General features: G+C 41.7%; 1 protein-coding gene across 1 annotated transcript in view; it reads left to right on the top strand.

The window, feature by feature from the left end:
- Positions 1-869: 869 nt before the first annotated feature.
- The window catches only part of IL5RA (interleukin 5 receptor subunit alpha), a 40,992-nt gene continuing 24,928 nt past the window's right edge, over positions 870-16,933 (top strand). The window contains exons 1-7 of the mRNA XM_055109471.2: positions 870-951; positions 3,030-3,175; positions 4,020-4,158; positions 7,532-7,685; positions 7,765-7,952; positions 10,380-10,525; positions 13,462-13,600. Coding sequence (XP_054965446.1) covers positions 870-951; positions 3,030-3,175; positions 4,020-4,158; positions 7,532-7,685; positions 7,765-7,952; positions 10,380-10,525; positions 13,462-13,600 — 994 coding nt within the window. The remainder of the gene's footprint in view (positions 952-3,029; positions 3,176-4,019; positions 4,159-7,531; positions 7,686-7,764; positions 7,953-10,379; positions 10,526-13,461; positions 13,601-16,933) is intronic.

Here is a 16,933-nt window from a genome sequence, read left to right as displayed (position 1 = left end):
CAGAAAGAGATCACCGACTGTCCTCTTTGACATGTAGAACAGGATGCCGAGACTTTTGTGTGTGGTCACACTGGGTTATCACATTTCCAGCTCTAGATTCCTTCTCATTGCCCAATTGTTTCAAGGACATAGAAATACTGTCTTTATTTTCCCCAGGTCTATCACTGTGTTTTTCAATTCTTTTGTGACCCGCTCCCTTTGGGGTGGGGTGGGGGGAACAAAACAAATCAACAAACAAACAAACAAAAAACTCTTCAAAGTCAAAGTACCACAAGTTGATTCTGGATTGGTGATACAAAGTTTCTCTTTCTCAGGCTACAGATTGTTTTAGATTGAAGTTTCCTGTCATGTTCGCTCATCTTTAAATCCTCATAGTGAAAAAGGTAATGTTGTTTATTTCTTTTGCTGACTATGCTAGAAATTCTGCTATTCAAAGATCTGCTCTGGTTTCTTGCTGAAAAGCAATCCCTTCCTATTTGTTTCCTTCTCTTCCAGCTCTGCACATACCTTGGGTTCCCCCAGGAATGTCTCTTCTCTGTTGTGTGCATCAAGGACTCTAGTTCACCCTTTAGATGGCAAATCAGAAGTCTCTGCTCCTATTGTACCCCATACACACCTTTATTGAGGCAGTTTTTCAACTGGTTTACATTTATCAATTTATATTTCATTCTGTCCTTCAAACTATGAATCTACATCGGAAGGGCAAAGTCCAACATTTGGTCATGTTTGTACTTTTTGCGCATAACAAATATGCCATAAATGTCTGTTAAATGGCCAAACGACTGCATTTTATGTTAGAAAGCAGCTATCAGTTTTTCTTAAAAATAGCAACAAGATGATTTTGGTATCTCCCTTGTTTTCTATAGGATATGATCATCGTGGCGCATGTATTACTCATTCTTTTGGGGGCCACTGAGATACTGCAAGCTGACTTACTTCCTGATGAAAAGAGTAAGGACCTTCTATTCAATTCAATAATGTTTATTTTTTAAAAATATGTTAGTAAAAGGATAACATTATTTCCTCTTAAACTGTCGATTAGAACATTATATATGGATTTTTATGAGACAATATTTATCCCCATCAGAAGACAGATGCTTTAAACATGCCATATTTTAAGAAAGCAATGTTGGCTGAAATGCAAATGTTATGCTACAGTGGGAAATCAAAGTCAAAGTGTGGGTGTCCGGGCACCATGGAATAAAGCTGGCGCCAGTGGTCGCATTTGGAATGTCTTCTCACACAAGGGAGTAGTTAGAAGGCCCCACGACCAAACGTTAAGAAACTTCCACTGCATTTTGTCCTGAAATCTGCTGATGTTATGTATTTGATGTGATGACAGAGTTTAAGGAAAATCATCACATGGTCCCAGTCTAGCATCGTCAACAGAACTATCTATGGTAATGACAATGTTGTATCTCTCTAATGTCCAATGCAGTAGCCACTAGCCATATGTGACTATTGCGCCCTTGAAATATGGATAGTGCAACTAAGGGAATGAATTTAAATTAGGCTGTATGCAGTGGCTCACACCTGTAATCCCAGCACTTTGAGAGGCCGGGGCAGGTGGATCACTTGAAGTCAGAAGTTTGAGACCCACCTGGCTAACATGGTGAAACCCCAACTCTACTAAAAATTCAAAAATAGCCAGGTGTGGTGGCACATGCCTGTAATCTCAGCTACTTGGGAAGCTGAAGCAGGAGAATAGCTTGAGCTGAGAGGCAGAGGTTGCAATAGGCTGAGATCGCACAACACTGCCCTCCAGCCTGGGCAACAGAGTGAGACTCTGTCTCAAAAATTAATTGATTAATTAAATAAGATTTCAATAGCCACAAGTTGCCAGTGGCTACCGTAATGGACAATGCAATATAGACAGAGCTCTAAAAATCCTCATGTGGTAAACATGGATGTAGAGGTGTGGAAGTCTGTCAAGGTCAATGGATAAATCCTGATAACTTAGTAAATGAATAAAAGAAGGTTTTGTAGTTGTGTGCACAATACCGTCCTAATTGTGGTAAAAAAAAATTAAAAATTGCATAAATATACACCCAGAAAAAACATAACGAATATATCATATGTTAACTCCATTCTTAGTGGTACAATTATTTTAAAAAATTTATTTTCTTCTTTTTGCTTATCTGTGTTTTCCAAAATTTCTTCAATAAACAGATATTGATTTTGTAATTAAACAAAAGCTTTAATTTTGAAAGCAAAGTCAGAGAATGGCTCATGAAGGGGGAAGAAACCTTTTCTTTCTGTAAAGCCCTATTTAAGTAAGTTTGCTTGCAAATATTTTTGTCTGTGACTCATAATAAGAGGTAAATACATTTTTACATTATGTACCAGCACACATACAAATATATAACTACCTTTATGTAGTGGAAACGAGATTCATGAAACAGCTCTTATTATGTTTGATGCACACTGATATTTTCTATTCTATTTTTCTTCCACATTACTAAAACAAAAATTCTGGTCACAAACCAATACATTGTTATTATTGCCTGTTAATGGATAATGACTCTCAGTTTGAAAATTATGGTTATAGTGAATAGTGATATAGTAACATGTTCATATTTCAGTAAAAATATAGGTATTATAGGTAAACACCTGGACATGGGCAACGTAAAAAAGATATTAAAAACAGTTTTGAAGAAACCTCTTCTAGGACAGGTGTGGTGGCTCATGCCTGTAATCCTAGCACTTTGGGAGGCTGAGGCGGGCAGATCATTTGAAGTTAGGAGTTCAAGACCAGCCTAGCCAACATGGTGAAACCCTATCTCTATTAAAAATACCAAAAAACCCACATTAGCCCAGCATGGTGGCATGCGCCTGTAGTCCCAGCTACTCGGGTAGAAATAGCCACTTTCTCTTTGCCCCGGTGTTACAGGCACGCAGGAGCAACTGTGTCTGTGGTGCTGGCAGGTCCAGGACAGCATCTGCAGGGCAATAAATATTCGAAAAGTTTTAAAAGTGCTGCCTATGTCCAGTTGAACACTGTGTTGTTTCTTTATTCTTTGAATCAACAGTTTCACTTCTCCCACCTGTCAATTTCACCATTAAAGTTACTGGTTTGGCTCAAGTTCTTTTACAATGGAAACCAAATCCTGATCAAGAGCAAAGGAATGTTAATCTAGAATATCAAGTGAAAATAAACGCTCCAAAAGAAGATGACGTAAGTGTTTATTCTAATGGATATCCTTATTGAGAATAAATATGCATTTTGACTGCATTTTCTTTATCAAATAAAATTTTGGATTAAAAAAATAAAATTACTGACAGGCTCTTTGTTATGTTACCAGTAGAATAGTGTCTCTCTAAGAATGCCTGTGAGCTAGCGCCGGGTGTATTGTTCAGCGTTAAACAGCATCGCAGAATATTTTAACTTTTGGATGATTCTTTCCCTTAAGGAAGAATGTTTAGTAACTTTTTAGGCACCGTGGATTGGATACTGGTTTTCTGTTTCCCATAAAATTACCAACAGAACAGGAGACAGTAGCCTAGTAAAACAAGAAGTGAGCAGGCAGAGTGGAGAGTCAGGGAAACTAAGTTCAAAACCCAGTTCTTCCACTTCCTGCCTTTGCAACCCGGGACAAGTCATTTAGCTTCTCAGAGCCTCAGTTTTACCTCGGGGCTACATTCAGGCACCTGCTACATATTAGGTGTGCAATAAAGTCAAACAAAGGGAGAAGTGATTCATATTCACTATTTTTCAGTCAATATGGAATTCTAGAGAATTTTCTGTCCAACATTGACCTCTGGGGAGATGGTGGTCAAAGGGAACTTGAGTTTAACTGTAATAGTTCGCTTGTATTTACAAGAATAATGTGTTCATGTGTCATTGAGAAATTACTATGTTGTTATTACAATGGTTTTGTTTTGACTTTTTTTCTAGCAAAACTATTTCATTGCATCTTACTAATCATTTAAAAAGTAGAAGAAAATGCATATTTGATTAAAATAGCTCTCTTAAGTCTAGTTCTCTTTTATGTATCATGACTTGTGGGTTTTATTTTTAGTATGAAACCAGAATCACTGAAAGCAAATGTGTAACCATCCTCCACAAAGGCTTTTCAGCAAGTGTGCGGACCATCCTGCAGAGCGACCACTCACTACTGGCCAGCAGCTGGGTTTCTGCTGAACTTCATGCCCCACCAGGTAAAGCAGGCCTCCAAAAGTCCAGTTTGTATGTTTTGGACTTTGCAAATATGGAAAAGTAGAAAAATTAACAATAACTCACTTTTCTTTAGTCAGTCACCCGTTCTTGTCAAGTACCCTCCCATATCAACAACATCCTAACCAAGGCTGCTGCCACTTCTTATCATAACCAACTGAATTCCATCTGGCACATTCTTGCAGAAATATCCACTGTCTCTGCATTGGCCTCCAGTGGAAAGTTGGTGTTTCTGATACTTAGAATCAGTAATACTTCTGATCAAACACTTAAGTGCACACACACAACAGGGGAGAGAAAAGAGGAGAAGCAGGCTACCAAGTCCTGGGACATGTGGGTGCACCCAATAACCATTGTCTTGGTCAGTTGAGCTCACGGGTAATTTTCAAACGACTATTTTGTCATATCACCAGCTGAAAAGACCATACCTCCTGAATTGTGTTAGTGACTTAAAACAGAAGCATAAAGATCTTCTCATTTACTTTTTTTTTTTTTTTGAGATAGAATCTCCTTCTGTTGCCCAGGCTGAAGTGCAGTGGTGTGTTCTTGACTCACTGCAACCTCTGCCTCCTGGGTTCAAGCGGTTCTCATGTCACAGCCTCCCGAGTAGCTGGGATTATAGGCATGCGCCTCCATGCTGGACTAATTTTTGTATTATTATTATTATTATTGAGATGGGGTTTTGCCATGTTGGCCAGGCTGGTCTCGATCTCCTGGCCTCCAGCCATCCACCCGCCTCGGCCTCCCAAAGTGCTGGGGTTACAGACATGAGCCACCGTGTCCGGCCCCATTTACTTGTTATAACTTGTCTAGACCACATACCAGCCAATTTGCATGGGCTTGATCCCAAGTACAGAGACTAATCCAAGGTAGATACAGGAACACAGAGATGGGTTATTGTATGTGGCTTACGTCAAACCACCATTCCTCCTTTCTATAATGAACAACTGGATTTTACCTATGAGGCACTTTGCAGCTTACATTTCTACAATTCTAATTATCCTCTGAACACTCTAATACAGGATGACACTAATAAAAATTATTTCTGTTTTGAACCAAGTGGAATTCACTTAAATGATTCTTTGGATGAGAACTATAAGACAAAGAGTTGTCAGGATCTCTAAAGTGTACTTGGGTGTGGACTTTCTGGTCATTTAATGCATGGACAAATATATATTAGGTTGGTGCAAAAGTAATGACCAAAATCACAATTACTTTTACATCAACCTAATATATGCATATATACATGAACTGAATAAGTCAATTTGCTTTGAGGTAGTTCTTCTTTTTGTCTGTGCAAAAGCACAGATATAAAGAAGAAATCCATCTTTAACTTCTCTACAGGTAATAAGAGGCTCTCTCTCATCATCTTCTCCCTCTGCTTCTTGAAAGACACTGGCTGATAGTGATAAAAATGATCTACAGCTCACTTAAGCTACAATCAAAGACCCCCTTCTATCTCTCAAGGCTCCCACTTGAATGCGGTCCTTCCTGGCCCGGGTGCAAGAGCTTGTTTCCTTCTCTGAGCAACCACCACCAAGGCCAGTGTTTCCCACAGTGTGTTTTAAAGACCAACAGTTAATACAGCAAGGAGAGATTGAAATGAAAACAAGCCTTTCTAGTCACATAATTTGAGAAATCCTTAATGAAGCAAACATAAAAAGGTTGCATTTAAAATCTTGGCCGGGTGCGGTCGCTCACGCCTGTAATCCCAGCACTTTGGGAGGCTGAGGCGGGTAGATCACTTGAGGTTAGGTGTTCGAGACCAGCCTGGCCAACATGGTGAAACCCCGTCTCTACTAAATATACAAAAATTAGCTGAGTGTGGTGGCACGTGCCTGTAATCCCAGTTACTCGGGAGGCTGAGGCAGGAGAACTGCTTGAACCCGGGAGGGGGAGGTTGCAGTGAGCTGAGATCACGCCACTGCACTCTAGCCTGGGTGACAGAATGACTCTGTTTCCAAATAATAATAATAATAATAATAATAAATAAAATAAAATCTGAAGGTTTTGTTTTTTGAGACAGGGTCTCACTCTGTTGCCCAGGCTGGAGTGTAGTGGTATGATCTTGGTTCATTGCAGCCTCGACCTCCCCAGCTCAAGTGATCCTCCCACCTCAACCTCCCGAGTAGCTGGAACTATAGGCACATGCCACCACACCTGGCTAACTTTTGTATTTTTTGTAGAGTTGGGGTTTTGCCATGTTGCCCAGTCTTGTTTCAAACTCCTGAGCTCAAGCAATCTGCCCGCCTCAGCCTCCCAAAGTGCTGGGACTACAGGTGCATGCCACCACACCTAATTTTTATATTTTTTGCAAAGACGAGGTTTCACCATGTTGCCTGGGCTGGTCTCAAACTCCTGGGCTCAAGAGATATCCACCCGCCTTGGCCTCCCAGAGCACTGGGATTACAGGCATGAGCACCGTGCCTGGCCAATTCAAGGTTTTCTTAAAGTCCTAGTATATTAAAGAGGACTTTAACATGCTAATGTGCATCAAGTCTGCAAAGTCTGCAATCTTGCAGTGTTGTCAAAACTCATTTCTTCTGAGCAGCAACCTATGTAATTCATGAAGAATTTGGATACAACCTAATGAATCACACAATTCTAGGATGGAAAGGGATACTCAAGACCTTCCTGTACCAACCCTCTCCTTTACAGTTGAAAATACAGAGCCCAGAAGAGTGGGGGTCAATGTCTCACAGCTAGTTATTAACAAATGTGGCATTAGAGCACCAAAGTTGCTGGACATCAACCTCAAAATGACAATATATTATACTTCTCTTGAACTTCCACACATTTATTGCACAAACACCACCCCCAGGCCCCAAAGAAAATAGCTGGGAAGCTCTCAAATATCAGAAATGGGGACTTTATAATTCTAATTCCATATCTCCAGTAAGTTGGCCTTTTGTAGTTAGTAGGTTTCTAGAAATATATGATCATGGCCAGGCATGGTGGCTCATGCCTGTAATTCCAGCACTTTAGGAGGCTGTGGGTGGATCACTTGAGGTCAGGAGTTCAAGACCAGCCTGGCCATCACGGTGAAACGCCAGCTCTACTGAAAATACAAAAATTAGCCAGGTGTGGTGGTACACACCTGTCATCTCAGCTACTTGGGAGGCTGAGGCACGAGAATCGCTCCAACCCAGGAGGCAGAGGTTGCAGTGAGCCAAGATCGCAACACTGCACTGCAGCCTGGGTGACAGAGTGAGGCTCTGTCTCAATGGAAAAAAAAATGTGAAGATGATTATTTTTTGGTGATGAATACGACGTTCACATCACTATAGTTCCAAAAGAAGCATGAAATTCAGAGTTTGCCATGGCAATGTTTTGTCCTTTTTATTTTTGACTACCTAGGGTCTCCTGGAACCTCAATTGTGAATTTAACTTGCACCACAAACACTACAGAAGATAATTATTCACGTTTAAGGTCATACCAAGTTTCCCTTCACTGCACCTGGCTTGTTGGCACAGATGCCCCTGAGGACACGCAGTATTTTCTCTACTATAGGTTAGTATTGTACCTATTTTTACTTAGGCAAATGGTTGTTTCCTGCAACCTCATAAAACTCGTGAATGTTCCAATTTAGGTATGGCTCTTGGACTGAAGAATGCCAGGAATACAGCAAAGACACACTGGGGAGAAATATCGCATGCTGGTTTCCCAGGACTTTCATCCTCAGCAAAGGGCGTGACTGGCTTGCGGTGCTTGTTAACGGCTCCAGCAAGCACTCTGCCATCAAGCCCTTTGATCAGCTGTTTGCCCTTCACGCCATTGGTAAGATCGACTTAACCCAAAGCTGAAATAACTGAATCTCGGAATCTCAGCACTGGAGGGAAGGGTTATAAAGATCACCTAGTTTTACTGCTTTTCTGATGCCAAGTAAGCATCAGACCCGTGTTTGAAAACCACGGGGGCAAGGTTCTCCATTCCAACACCACCAGTGATTTGTGCTGGGTAACTCTGTGTTACGGAGGGCTGTGCTGGGCACTGCAGGATATTTAGCGGCATCTCTGGCCTCTACACACTAGATGCCAGTAGTATGCCCCTCTGTCCTTGAGCTGTGACTTTTAAAAAAGTCTCAGACTTTGCCAAATGCCCCTCAAGGGGTAAAATTTCCCCCAGTTGAGAATCACTGCACCAGAAAAGGTGAATTTAGCTGCTTAAAAGAGACCATTTAATCCTTCATGAGTTCTGACAGGTTTTGTGAAACTTCTGCCCCTGGGTCCTGTGATGGACTAGTGCCACCCCAGGTGATTTGAGTCCCTTCCCTATAGAATAGCCTCTCTTAGCTGTTCACAGGCAGCACGTTTCCCATCCAGAAGCCCTTCTTCTCCCAGGCTAACATCTCTCTCTCTGAATTTCTCACTGTTCTGGCCCATCTCCTGGATGTTCTGCAGCTCGAATATCTCTCAGTGTGCAATTCTCAGCTCTAAAAATTCTATTCATGGTTTTGTCTGCTCAGTTCTCAATAGAGAAGACACTCTCCCTCATTCCAGATAGTTCTGTTAGTGAAACTCATCAGGCGCTCTCACATGGCATTCTTAGTTATGGAGATTCCAGATTTCAATGGTGGGTGGTTATTATGGGCTGTGGGGCCAGACTGCCTGGATTTGGATCCTGGCTCCACCACTGGCTGAGTGACCTTGGACAAGCTGATCATTCCTTTGTGCCTGATCTTCTTATCTGAAACAATGGAGAGGAATCAATACTTCCTGTGCAGTCTTCATGAGAATTGTGTTACTAATGATAAAGCGCTTAGAACAGTGCCTGGCATAAAGGTTTAATAAATACACTACAATATTATTTAGAAGGTATGATTTGGCTGTGACATATCTATATCCAATGGAATATAACTTTGTGTAAAGAATCATAGCCCTTACTAAAGAGGTTATGCAATTCTCTCCAGTAGTATATTTCTTAAGTGAACTACTAAAAATGTCACTTTCATGAAAGTAGGCAATAAAATATGCTGAGGAAGACCTAGGAAACAATGATATTAATATGAAAATGGATATGACCTAGTACAGACCACAGAAATTCATTTTTCTTTTATGATTTTCATTTTATTGAGGCTAATTCCTAGGATTACTAAAATAAATAAGTACCTTCTTGGTTAAGAATTTTCTTCATAGGGTATAGGAGGCTCTGAAGCCAGTGGATCCCACTCCTAGCTTGTCCCTATTAATTGTGAGATCTAAGTCATATTACCTAAGACAAGGACACTCATTAAGAATTCATTTCCCCTCACCTCACCGGACCATAAGACAATCAAGTGAGATCTCAAGGGAAAGGACATTAGAGTCCTAAGTAAAGACAAATTTAGCCCAATCCACTCTTCTTCTTCTTCTTCTTTTTTTTTTTTTTTTGAGACAGATTTCTTGCTCTGTCACCCAGGTTGGAGTGCAGTGGCGCGATCTCGGCTCACTGCGAGCTCCGCCTGCTGGGTTCACGCCATTCTCCTGCCTCAGCCTCCTGAGTAGCTGGGACTACAGGCGCCTGCCACCACGCTCAGCTAATTTTTTGTATTTTTAGTAGAGAGGGGGTTTCACCACGTTAGCCAGGATGGTTTCGATCTCCTGACCTCGTGATCCACCCGCCTCGGCCTCCCAAAGTGCTGGGATTACAGGCGTGAGCCCCCATGCCCTGCCCCAATCCATTCTTTTTGATGCAAAAGAAAACTGAAGCTTCCTGCTCCATCCCCCAAACAAACAAAAACCAAAAGACGCAGTAAACAAAATGAAATTAAAATTAAAAACTGAATCTCAGAAAGGGGAAGTGATTTGTTCAGGGCCACATACCTACTGGGAAGAGGCAGGGCTTGGTGGAAGGTCCAGGAAAATGTTCTCTCAGTGGTCAGGTTTATTCTGGGCCTGGTACAACTTGAGTAGTAAAGGGGGATGGTGGGTGAGTCTTGCAACGAGCTGAGTGGGGGAAGAAATTCAAGCATTCAACTCTATTTGGAGTAGTAATCCTTGTAGTTTCCAGAAAGGGTCTCTTCTTCTTCAGCACTATAAGACAAGAGTGTTATGGGAGGCCACCGGCTTCCTGTGGCTTGGAGATCAGTTGATTAAGACCTGATAGTAAATATTTGAAAAAAGCGTATCTTAGAAATGCCTTGAGAAGTGTGGGTGGATTGGAGTTATGAGCTTTGATCACTGATTCTAAAAAAAAAAATCACTGATCTTTCATTCCCTAACTTAGATCAAATAAATCCTCCACTGAATGTCACAGCAGAGATTGAAGGAACTCGTCTCTCTATCCAATGGGAGAAACCAGTGTCTGCCTTTCCAATCCATTGCTTTGATTATGAAGTAAAAATACACAATACAAGGAATGGATATTTGCAGGTAATTACTCAGATCATTCCAATATTTGATAACGGACATTTGTTTTAGAAACATTTAAAAAATTATCTTCAGTGACTGCAACCAAGTTACAGCTTGGTACTAACAAGGTCAAAGTTAACTTAATCTACCCAGGTATTATAGATATAACCAAATAGATATAAACCAAATCTTACTGGCCTTTTGTTTTGAAAGAACATACTTTTGGTTGAAACTAATACAAAGGATTAGATACAGACTCATTTGTACTAGTGCTGGTTAAAATCTAAAATGATAGACGGGTGCAGTGACTCACGCCTGTAATCCTAGCACTTTGGGAGGCCAATGTGGGTGGATCACCTGAGACCAGGAGTTCAAGACCAGCCTGGCCAACATGGTGAAACCCCATCTCTACTAAAAATACAAAAATCAGCCAACGTGATGGCGCGTGACTATAATCCCAGCTACTCGGGGGCAGGGGCTGAGGCAGGAGAATCACTTCAGCCAGGGAGGCGGAGGTTGCAGTAAGCTGAGATGGCGCCACTGCACTCCAGCCTGGGTGACAGAGCAACATTTCATCTAAAAAAACAAAAACAAAAAAACAAAAAACTAAAATAATGCAGCTACTATAAAAACGGTATGATGAATTCTCAAAAAATTAGAAATAGAATTCCCATATGATCCAGCAATTCCACTGCTGGTTATATATATAAAAGAATTGACAGCAAGGATTCAAAGAGATATTTGTACACCTATGTCCATAGCAGCATTATTCACAGTAGCCAAAAGCTGGAAGCAACCCAAGTGCCCATTAAATGAATGGATAAGCAAAATGCAGCATACACATATAATAGGATATTATCCAGCATTAAAAGGAAGGAAATTCTGACACACACTACCACATGCAGGAGCCTTGAGGACATTATGCTAAGCAAAATAAGTCAGTCACCAAAGGACAAATACTGTCTGATCCTACTTTTATGAGGTTAAATAGTCAAACTCATAGAAACAGGGTAGGATGGTGGTTACCAGGAATTGGTAGGAGGGTGGAAGGAGAGGTATTGTTTAACGGGTACAGAGTTTCAGTTTTGCAAGATTAAAAGAGTGTTGAACATTGGTGACACAACAATGTGAAACTATTTAATATCACAAAGCTGTACACTTAAAAAGGATTAAGATGGTAAATTTCATTATATGTATTTTACAATTAAAAAAACTCGTTAGCACTAATAGACAAAAATTTCAAGGGGAAAGGAACTGAGAAGAAACCCAATCAACATTTCTTGAGCATCAATTATGTGTCAAGCTTTATTATGTGTTTATTCCATCCTCACATAATTCTATGATGTAATTACCATTCCCATTTTATAGGAAAGTGAGGCAAAAGAGATGAAGTAACTCTCCCACAGTCACAAAGCTAGGAAAAAAAATAGGATTCCAACTTATGTCTTACAGAGAGTAGACAAAGCCAATTCAATTAGATTCAACAAATATTTACAAATTGGCTTCTTTGTGAGAAATAAGACTGTTTCTGCCATGGAGTGACCCAATCTTGTGACATACTTGCCCAGCCTTGGGGTTGCCCTCCCACAGGAAAAGCCAGTACAGCTAGAGATGGGGGTGTGGGCACACCGCCTGCTCTGCAGAGAGGAATTGAACGGAATCTGTAAGGATGAAGAGAAACTAGTCTGGTGAGAAAACATGAGAAGGACTTTCCTAGCCAGAGCTTCCCAAAATACTTACACTGAAGGACTGTGTGCGCACGTGTGCGTGCGTGTGTTTTTATCATGTCTAATCTACCATAGATTGGTGCTTTTGTCAAATACAATAAAAATGATTTGCTAGAAAAAATTAAATATAGCCAAAGACATGTAAGGTGTCAGTTCACTGATCATGTGTTTGGATATCATGGCAATGTCAAATTGCTATCAAAACTTCCAAATTGCAGTCATAATTTTATCTGTATTTAGCCCATCACAGGCCAGTAATAAATAGTTCCTGACTTGCACCAGCCTAGGAAAAGGAGTAACTTTATGCTTGAGAGAGTATGGTTCTTTCAGTCAAGTGGCAAGTAATTCAGTCTGCCTGGATGCCTGGACATGAGACCAATGCTGAAATCATGACTCTGTATCTGACGTTGTGATTTCTCCCAGAGTGGCTCTATAAGATTTTGCTAAAAAATAAAGAAGTGGCTTCTTTTTTAAAAACCATGACTATGGGCAATGGATGCCACTGAAGAGTTTTACACAATAGAGAAATATGTCTACATTTGCAGAGTAAAAGAAGAATTTTCATAGCAGCATGAAAACTGGATGTGAGTGGGGAGGGGCCACATGGACATATGATATCAGTTTGCAGCTACTGCAAAGGTCCAAGCAAAAGATAATAAGAGCTAAAATAGGCAATGGTTACAGGGCTGGAGTAAAAAAGGGAGCAACACCTGTGGGGGTATTCAAGATACAGGTGTCAGGAGCACATCTCTGGTACAGGGGACTAGCTGGATGGTGGCGACCATGATCAGTAGAAGGAAAAAGAAGAAGGGCTCATTCATGAGAAAATAGCTTCATTTCAACACTAGGCAATCTAGCGTTCATGTGATATTATTTAGTAATGTGACTATAGATTATGGAGAGACAAGGTGCGGGAATAATGCATTCTAGCATAGGCCACTTGAGTCTTTCAGTCTGGAAACATCAGCTGGGCCTGGATAGCAACACCTGGATCTTGACTGTTGATCATTTCGTATATTTTGGTTACAAGATAGCGTTCCACTGAAGGGTGACTGCCAACACATCCACACTAAAGCACCCAGCATAAGCGAATTAATATGTGCCCTGTTGATTTTCAAGGGCTTGCTGAACAGTGAGTCACATGGCCTATATAGGACCTCCCATTCTGATAATTGGCAGAACTAAATTAGGTGTCTAGAGATTCTTCTAATGCTATCTTTCCCCACTTAGATAGAAAAATTGATGACCAATGCATTCATCTCAATAATTGATGATCTTTCTAAGCACGATGTTCAAGTGAGAGCAGCAGTGAGCTCCATGTGCAGAGAGGCAGGGCTCTGGAGTGAGTGGAGCCAACCTATTTATGTGGGTAAGTAGCTTATGTTTATTTTACTTTGGCAGCCTTCCTTGCGATCAAAAAAGGTAATCCCAGAAATGTACCCGTTCACTCGCGGGTCTTAAAATGGTTTCATATCTCTATTGTGACTAATTTTCTCTCGGTCTACTGCCTTTTCAATCAGGAATAGATTTGCCATGAAGCCAGTGAAGTTTTTAAGTGTCTAGGCTTCTCATTAGCACCAACCCTCCTAGACCTGGTGCCTGTTTTTTTTCCAGGTTTTGTTTCTACTTCTATCCATTTTTTAAATTAAACTTTTTATTTTGAAATAATTATCACACTCACAAGCTGTGGGAAGAAATAATAGAGATCCTGTGTCTCTTTCATCCAGTTTTCCTCAAGGGTAACATCTTACAAAACTATAGTACAATAGTGGAATAGAATATTGGTGTTGGTAATCCAGATCTTACTGATTTCATCAATTTTATATGTCCTCATTTGTTTGTTTGTTTCTTTCTGGACAGAGTCTTGCTCTGTCGCCCTGGCTGGAGTGCAGTGGCGCCATCTCAGCTTACTGCAACCTCTGCCTCCTGGGTTCGAGCGATTCTCCTGTCTCAGCCTCCCGTGTAGCTGGGACTGCAGGCACATGCCACCAGGCCTGGCTAATTTTTGTATTTTTAGTAGAGACAGGGTTTCACCATGTTGGTCAGGCTGGTCTCGAACTCCTGACTTCAGGTGATCCACCGGCCTCAGCCTCCCAAAGTGCTGGGATTACAGGCATGAGCCACTGCGCCGAGCCATATGTCCTCATTTGTATGTGTCTGTTTGGTTCTATGCAATTTTAGCACATGTTTAAGTTCATGTACCCATCACCACAGTCAAGATACAGAGCGTTTCATCATCACTTGTTACACTTTTATAAATACACCCATCTCTCTCTCTTCTATCCCTGAACTCTGGCAACGACTAGTCTGTTCTCCATCTCTTCGATTTTCCCATACCTAATTTTGACTTTATACTTTTTTAAAAAAAGAAGGTTCCAAAACTGAGTAATCTATAGGGGCCCACAAAATCTGGATCTGTCCCTGAGCCTTCAGCCTAGCAGATATAGAGTATAAAAAGGTCCATGCATCACCGGGACTCCTGTGTTAGCTCTGCAACTGTTTATGTTACGATCAAATGGACTAGTTTGCTTGGCAAGTAAGATGGGCATCGTCTCTGTCAGTGAGATCCATGAAGGATAATAATACACCCAATGGCAGCTATGGATGAAGGGGCACATTTCCAGTCTTACCCTGACACAGATGTCAATCCCACACCCAGGACATGTGGAATTGCACCTTGAAGACAGAAAATTCATACCCTGTGTTGGCCGGGTGCGGTGGCTCACGCCTGTAATCCCAGCACTTTGGGAGGCCGAGGCGGGCAGATCACGAGGTCAGGAGATCGAGACCATCCTCGGTAACACGGTGAAACCCTGTCTCTACTAAAAAATACAACAACAAAAAATTAGCCGGGCGTGGTGGTGGGCGCCTGTAGTCCCAGCTACTCAGAAGGCTGAGGCAGGAGAATGGCGTGAACCCGGGGGGCAGAGCTTGCAGTGAGCTTGCAGTGCGATGGCACCACTGCACTCCAGCCTGGGCGACAGAGTGAGACTCCATCTCAAAAAAAAAAAAAAGAAAGAAAATTCAAACCCTGTGTTTGCTATTATCCAGGTGTTTCCGGCAAGTCAACATAGGCATTGTATGAGAGAAGGAAACAGTTAAAAAGCAACTAGTGCGTCTCATGTGTATGATAAACCATTCCGCCTGGGGAGGCACACACACGTCGTTAACTGTTGCACTAGGTCTATAAGAGCATAGGATGGTGGGAAGAAGACTGAAGCCTTACATAGAAAGCCCAGGTTTAACATTCAGCCTTTACAAGGATTGACTGTGTATCCCCAGACAAATAATTTCTCTCTGTTTCCTAGGGTTCTCAAGATAAAGGAGATAACATCCAGCTTTCCTGTCCCACAGCGTATCTGAAATAAAAACAACAGCAGGGATAGCAGATTACATGTGTTTTTTAATTTTTATTTATTTTGCCAAGCACTATGCTAAATATATTATCTTAGTCCTATCAAAAAACTTGTTTGGAAAGTTTAGGTAATTGGCTTAACTCTGTTCTGCATGGCCAACAAGTGGCAGGGATGGGGCTCTAACCCCAGATTAACTGACTCTAGCACTTGATCTCTGGACACTCTGGCATGGTGGGACAGGATTCTGCAAGCTTTAAAGTGCTGGGTAGATTAAAGTCTTATTTAAGAGATCTTGGGGATGGGTGCGGTGGCTCACACCTGTAATCCCAGCACTTTGGGAGGCTGAGGCGGGCAGATCACGAGATCAGGAGATCGACACCATCCTGGCTAACATGGTGAAACCTGTCTCTACTAAAAATACAAAAAATTAGCTGGGCATGGTGGTACGCACCTGTAATCCCAGCTACTCGGGAGGCAGGAGAATCACTTGAACCCAGGAGGCGGAGGTTGCAGTGAGCCAAGATTGCACCACTGTACTCCAGCCTGGGCGACATCTCAAAAAAAAAAAAAGACATCTTGGTAGCCAACCTTTGTGATTATGGGTGATCAAGCATGTGGATGCCATCTCTCATGAATCCTATGAGGTATTCATCAACCATTGGAAGAGTATACATAGGAGAGATTTAGTTCAGGCACATGCCAAAATGTTCTACTGTTTAATTCATTCGCTTAAGCTATGGGGTGTGTCTTCAGGAAAGTCTGGGGCAGTGACCCATCCGCCCATGTGAAAATGACTCCGATCTGACACACAGCAGGTAGATTTCCACTGAAGACTGGGAAAGATAAGGAAAGGCCTAATAAATGGAGAACAGTTCTGAATCTGCCAGGGGGCTGGTCGTGCTAAGTTACCGAGTTCCCAAAGGAGAATAGCGTCCCCTAAAGTTGTGCAACACACAACCAGCTCAGCCTTACGGGGGTAGCCCTCACATCACTCATAGAGACTTACAGGAGCAGCATGAGCCTTCCTGGGGAGAGGGAACTGAAAGGACACTAAAAGGAAGTGAGAATGGGCTAAACTCACCTGCTTCATAATTCTGTTGAGACCAATCTTCCCCTCCCTCCCCTCCTCCCTAGGTTGATGCCCCCACCTAACTAAACTGACCCAGCACACACAGGACTTTCCTCGACACGGCTCCATTTGCACCAGGAAAATTCACTCTGTTCCCCAGGAGGGAAACAAATATGAGAAGCATTAATCAGTCTCAGGGAATTTTTAACAAGGTCATTAATTTTGTCAAATGCCTAAGGTGGAAGTTTAATTTTTGTTACTTGAATTCAATAGACTT

The sequence above is a fragment of the Pan paniscus genome, chromosome 2, assembly GCF_029289425.2.
Source record: "Pan paniscus chromosome 2, NHGRI_mPanPan1-v2.0_pri, whole genome shotgun sequence".
NCBI classification, from domain to species: Eukaryota; Metazoa; Chordata; class Mammalia; order Primates; family Hominidae; genus Pan; species Pan paniscus.
This window is presented reverse-complemented; position numbering and strand designations above follow the sequence as displayed.